The following is a 6,453-nucleotide window of genomic DNA, read 5'->3' on the forward strand; positions in this document are numbered from 1 at the left end:
GTATTTATTTTATTATTATTATTTTTAATTCGAAGGTAAAACGCGACCATTTTGAAGCTAGAAATGGTCGTATTTTCCTTTTTTATTTTTTGAATAATTAGTCATCCGCGACCATTTTAGGCTAGGAATGGTCGCGGATGACTTTTTAATTATTTAATTAATTATTTTATTTAATTAAAATCCTTAATTTTTTTTTTTTTATAATTCCTGTACCTGTTATAGCTTATTCAAATCCTATCAATATTACTCCATAATACAATTTATCTATCAACACACTTTAAAACAATACATTTAACACACAATGCAAATACTATCATCAAATTAAACACAATGCAAATACTATCATCAAAATACAATAGCACTTAAAATTCTCATACTTTAATACAATAATATCATCAAAACATGCCCAACTCAATACTATCATCAAAACAAAATACTTTTTATCAATAAAATAAAAGTTATAAGCACTCGGAAAGAAGAACTTTAACCAATGCTCTCGAAGCTCATTTATGTCGTCGATAGAACACGGACTATCGCTTTCAAATGCCTACAAAAAATTAAATTAATAAAATTATTAAATATGTTAATTAATAAAATATAACTTAACTATACATAGTTCTATTTAAATTCACTTACCCCATCCAAATTATCAACAGATGAATATTTTGTCACGATGTCATACATGTATCGCATGACATAATATCCACACTCATGACCTCCCGGTTGGATCGGGCACTACAAAATACATATATTATTTTACTAATTTAAACAACTTACTGTAATTCAAAATATTACACTAACAGGACGTTTGGTTGGAGTGAGGGAATTATGTGGGAAATGAATTGTAATTCCATGGGAGATGAATTACTGGGAATAAAGTGGGAATTTAAATTCCAGTGTTTGGTTTACAGAAATAGAATTACTGGGAATTTTAATTCCAATGTTTGGTATACATGGGAATTGAAAGGGGAATAAGTAGAAGTCAAAAATGTCCATTGTTGTTGTTAGACATTAATTTTAGGTTAAAAAAGGAAGGGGTAATTTTGACTCATCACTATCTTGTTTTCTTCTTAAAATCCCAGGAATTAAAATACCGGGGGGGGGGGGGGGGGGGGGACATGAGATTTTAATTCCATAAAAATGGGGGAATTGCAATTCCTTCCAATCAAACTACAGAATTTAATGGTCTTTGGAATTATGTGGAAATTATGTGGGAATGGAATTTAAAATCCCTCCAACCAAACGCCCTGTAAAACTTAAATTCAATTTTCATACATACTTTGCATGGCTTCCAATTGATGCTCTTAACCCATGCACTCGTAGGAACAAAGCGAAATGCCCTATAATAATTATAAGCATAAATAAAAATTTATAAATAATATCATAGATGCTAAAATACTTATATAAATAATAAAGTATTTACTTACAAATTCACAGAGCCTTTAATTAAACCTATGTTGCGATTAGAAGGCAAGGGATCCAAGATGCATACGCTTTTTGACCGTATGCAAATCACCAAAAGTAACCAATGAGAGCTACATTTAAAAACACAAATATATATTAAAAATTTAATATCTAATACTCCAAATATAAAGTTATGAGTTATATTAATAAAATATAAGAACAATTTTCTTACTCTTGATGATATGATGCTAAAATAAAGTTTTTATCTTTGTGATGCTCCATGACGTGGATGAAATATGATGTAACTTTGCTGGAACTGCTTTTAAGCATAGTGTGTGGCAAATTTGAGTCGGACAGACAAACCCGATTGACCTAACGTCATACTGATTGCACAACTGATTACGAAATCTGAAAATTAAGAAATAATGAATAAGAAACTTCACTAAATATAGGTAAACATATATAAAATACAGTAATAATTAAAAAAAAAAAAAACTTACAGTATAAACACTTGTATGATTGAGACATTAAGCCAATTCATTATCATCAAATCCACTATATCATTCATCATCACAAAAATATAACTTGTGTTTTTATGATGGAAGATTGCTTTATCCAGCTCCAACTCAATACAGTCTTTACCAAGTGGAAAGCCTGTCAACAAATCCACTAAACACTTGCAATTCTCCCCCAAGTGCGGTAAGACATCATCACCAACAATGGGAGCTCGTGCACCAGTAGTAGATAGATCAGCACTTTGATCTTTTGGTTTCATATTTTGTTTTGATGAACTCTACAAATATAAAATTGTAAGTTTACTAACCCCTTTTAAATATATATATATAACGAAAACTAACTTAATAACTAAATAAAAGAATGCATACCTCTTCTAAAGTCACTAAATGCATAGGCCATTGTGCAAAACTGCTACTATATCTGCAATAGTGACATATTGCTGATCTGGTAAGGGGAGATTAAAGTGTTCTCTACCCTTAATCACTTCATCCACCGAAACTTTAACACAGTTATGCAACAATGGTTGGTGATTCACCAAAGTCTCGTCAGTACTTGGATGAGCCATACCCTTTGCAACATCAATTGGTGTTTCATTGGGACATACTGCTAGTAAACACCTTTTTGGACTCTATTATTTAAAATTGTGTGTTAATCTTAATCTAACAAGAAATAATTTTTTGATATATGAAATAACTTTTAATATTACCTGAACTGTTGTAACTGGATTTGTGTCAACTGAATGACAACTGCTACAACTGAACCATAAGGTCGATACCGGTTTCTCACATATCCTTTCAATATTCCCATATATCTTTCAAACAGATACATGTACCTCAAAAAAACCGGACCACACATCTTAATTTCTCTCACCAACAATCAAGTGCACCATAATAAAAAAAAAAAAAAAAAAAAAAAGATGGAGGAAGATACATTTCAAATTGACACAAAGTAACAACCACATCAGCCTACAGATCATTTAACAAATCTAGATCAATAAATTTACTGCAAATAGCATTGAAAAAGAAACAAAGCTTTGTTATAGCCTGCCTAACATGTTTCGGTAGGATGTCTCGAATAGCAATAGGTAACATGTGTTGCATTAATACACGACAATCATGAGACTTCATGCCAACCAACTTAAGGTTCTTCATCGGCACAAGTTTCTTAATATTCGACGAATAACCAGAAGGAACCTTGACATCATTTAAACAGGAACAAAAAACTTGTTTTCTCTTTTTTTGGATAAAGTATGACAAGTTGGAGGTAAGTATGTCTGCTTTCCTAACTCTTTTGTGGTGCTAACTTATCCCGTATTCCCATTTCAACCATATCCTTTCTAGTCTTAACACTATCTTTCGTCTTCCCTTGAATGTTTAATAGTGTCCCAATAATGCTGTCACAAACATTTTTTTCAACATGCATAATATCAAGACAATGTCTAACTGATAAATGCTCACAATATGGTAGATCCCAAAATATAGACCTCTTCTTCCAATGAGTCGTTTGATTAGTCTTACAAGTCTTATCTTGGTAGATCCCAAAATTAACATCAATATGGTAGATCCCAAAATTAACATCAATATTCTTAACATGTTCATAAATAGTATGTCCAGATAAAGGTAAACGAGCAACTCGAGTCTCAAGATTTCCATTAAAATCCTTTCTCTTCTTACAATAAGGATGACCCGTAGGGAGAAACGTCCTATGGCTCATGAACACATTCTTTTTGCAGTTACTCAACCATAGACTGGGAGTTTCATCTTCACAAATTGGGCATGCCTTAGCTCCTTTAGTAGTATAACTCGATAGGTTACCATAAGCTGGGAAATCATTTATTGTGCAAAAAATCATTGCATGTAAGGTAAATCTCCTTCGAGTATAAGCATCATACACCGGCACACCTTCATTCCACAAAATCTTTAAATCCTCAACAAGTGGCCCTAGATATACATCAATGCCACTTCCTGGTTGTTTAGGCCCTGATATCAACAACGACAACATGATGTATTTTCTTTTCATACACAACCAAGGTGGAAGATTGTAAACTACTAAAAGAACAGGCCAAGTACTTTGTCGACTGCTCATGTTACCATGAGGATTCATTCCATCAGTACACAGTCCAAGTCTAAGATTTCTATTTTCAGAACCGAAATCAGGCCACCTCCTATCAATATTTCTCCATTGAGGTGAATCAGCCGGATGTCTCAGTTTTCCATCTTCTTTTCTTCCAATAGCATGCCATTGCAAATTTTTTGTCTCTCTTGGATTAGCAAACATGCGTTTAAATCTTGGTATTACAGGTAAGTACTATAATACTTTGGCTGGGGGATCTTTCTTATTCTCACACGCATCTTTGTTTTTATAACGTGATGCTCCACACTTTGGACACACATGCAAGTCTTTGTAATCTTTTCAATACAAAATACAATCATTTGGACATGCATGTATCCTCTCAATATCCATACCCAAAGGACACAACATTTTTTTTTGCTTCGTAAGTTGAATTAGGAAGTTCATTGTCGCCCGGAAGCATGTCTTTTAGTAGTTCTAATAATCCCGAACTCTTATCACTCCATCCATTCTTTGCTTTTAAATTATACGGAGTATAATTTAAGCACTCAAGATAACTTAGTAAATTTAGTACTTCCAGGGAACAACGGTTTTTTCAGCATTGTCAAACAAACTTTTAAATTCAGGAGCCATTTCACTAAAATGTTCCTGCACATCACGCATCATTTCATCTATTCGGTCATTATCTTCATCATTCTCATCATTGCTAACATGAGATGCATTATTCTTCTCATTATCTTCAAGAGTTTGACAATTTGCTTTAGTTTTACTATGTGCATGAGTTTCACTATCTATATATTTTTTCTTAATTACACTTTTACTAGGAATTAAGCTTTCACCATGCCATATCATCTTGTGTATCCTTCCTTAAAACCACGGCGTATCAAATGACTCTTCACTTCATCAGAATTACGATATCTTTTAAAATTCTGATAATCGCAACAAGGGCACACAATAAAGTTCTCCCCCTTTTTACTCCTATTTTCTTCAGCACATTGTATAAACTCTTGAACCCCTTGCATATATAGGAATGTAGTGCGTTTTCCAAACATCCAACTCCTATCCATATCTGTGAATTCATAAAATACTACTCTAAGTACTATGCAGATATGGATACACAATGGTTATAGAGATGTTCCCAAGCTATTCTCGTTTTTTTTTTTTTTTAAATTTATTATTTTTCCACTAGTGAACAAGTAAGCTCACGTGGTTATGTTATTTTTTTTTTTATTGAAAACCATATGGGCAGTAGGTAGTTGTGTAGGACATTACATCCAACTTTGTTTTATTTATAATTATATTCTTCTTATATTTCAATGGTTTAAAATAAAAATTTTATGTGTATCATAATCATCTCTTTATTCTGAAAAATTGCCTTCTTGATTCAACAAATTTTATACTTAACTCATCAACAAATTCAATCTAATTCATCAAACTAAATAATTCATACTCAATATATATATTAACAACCTATATAATTCATATTCAATCTAATTAATCAAATACCTAATTAATTCATCCAACAACTATTGAGCCAAATTCACAAATGTATAAAATTTATAAAAATCATAAAGTATCACATTTATTTATCTATTAAAATAATAATTACACAATATATATATATATATATATACACATATATATATATATATATATATATATATTAACAATTAAAAAAAAAAACTAACCTGCAGATTGGCGGCTGGGGAGGCGGCAGTGGCGTCAGCGAGGATGGCGTCTGTTGCAGTGCGTCGTGGTGGGGGCATGCGACGGTGTACGTGGTGCTGTGCGTGCGTCGCGGTGAGTACGGTCATCGCAGGCCAACGGCGTGGTGGCGGTGGGTCGGCGGCGGCGTAGAGCAGCGGCGATCGGAGCAGAGCAACGGCGAGAGTATGTAGTATGAGATGGAGTATGTAGTTTGAGAGGATTTCGATCTGATGAGTAGATCTAGGGTTAATCTTAGGCAACCATTTCTAATCATTTCTATTATAAATTATTGCCTATTATAAAACAAGTTCTATTTTAAGGCAATCATTTTTATTAGAAATGGTTGTGTATTATAAATCATTTTTTTTATAAATAAATACAAAATACAATAGGCAACCATTACAGCTAACAATGGTGGCGGATTATTGATAACTTATTGATAAAATTGCCATCGCAAATTTTTGGGTTAAAATTAGACAATCATTTTTTAACAATGGTGGCCTGATCAATTTTCTATGTTCAATTTTGTACTATTGAATCATAAGTTAAAGAATTATGGACTCCGGCGGCTGGCTCATTTGGATTAAAAAAAATAATAGCTAATGACCAATGAGTCCACATAAAATTATTAAATTTAAAAACAAAATGCCCTTAATAAAACATTAAAACCTAGTCCCTAACTTCTAATTTGCATTCTTCTTTTCACCCCTAGGTCAACGCGCCTCGCGCAGAATTCAGCAGAAGTTCAGAAAGCAG

At 32.7% G+C, this 6,453-nt stretch overlaps 1 protein-coding gene across 1 annotated transcript; it reads right to left on the reverse strand.

The window, feature by feature from the left end:
* Positions 1-316: 316 nt before the first annotated feature.
* LOC109161663 lies at positions 317-2,740 on the reverse strand. The gene is made up of 8 exons (XM_019310154.1): positions 2,627-2,740; positions 2,289-2,548; positions 1,905-2,197; positions 1,637-1,812; positions 1,428-1,535; positions 1,280-1,340; positions 637-735; positions 317-547 (listed from the first exon to the last, which is right to left on the reverse strand). The coding sequence occupies exons 4-8, from the start codon at positions 1,732-1,734 to the stop codon at positions 317-319; spliced, it is 597 nt and encodes a 198-aa protein (XP_019165699.1). The 5' UTR covers positions 1,735-1,812; positions 1,905-2,197; positions 2,289-2,548; positions 2,627-2,740.
* Positions 2,741-6,453: the final 3,713 nt, after the last annotated feature.

This window comes from Ipomoea nil, unplaced genomic scaffold, assembly GCF_001879475.1.
Source record: "Ipomoea nil cultivar Tokyo-kokei standard unplaced genomic scaffold, Asagao_1.1 scaffold2926, whole genome shotgun sequence".
In the NCBI taxonomy this organism is placed as follows: domain Eukaryota; kingdom Viridiplantae; phylum Streptophyta; class Magnoliopsida; order Solanales; family Convolvulaceae; genus Ipomoea; species Ipomoea nil.

What these genes read in the sequence shown, in the direction of transcription:
- LOC109161663 (XM_019310154.1), bottom strand. Translation starts at nt 1,734, where the DNA reads ATGCTTAAAAGCAGTTCCAGCAAAGTTACATCATATTTCATCCACGTC. An exon ending in TTAGCATCATATCATCAAGA is followed by an intron (nt 1,536 to 1,636) that starts GTAAGAAAATTG and finishes TTTTAAATGTAG; the next exon opens with CTCTCATTGGTTACTTTTGG. An exon ending in ATTAAAGGCTCTGTGAATTT is followed by an intron (nt 1,341 to 1,427) that starts GTAAGTAAATAC and finishes TAATTATTATAG; the next exon opens with GGCATTTCGCTTTGTTCCTA.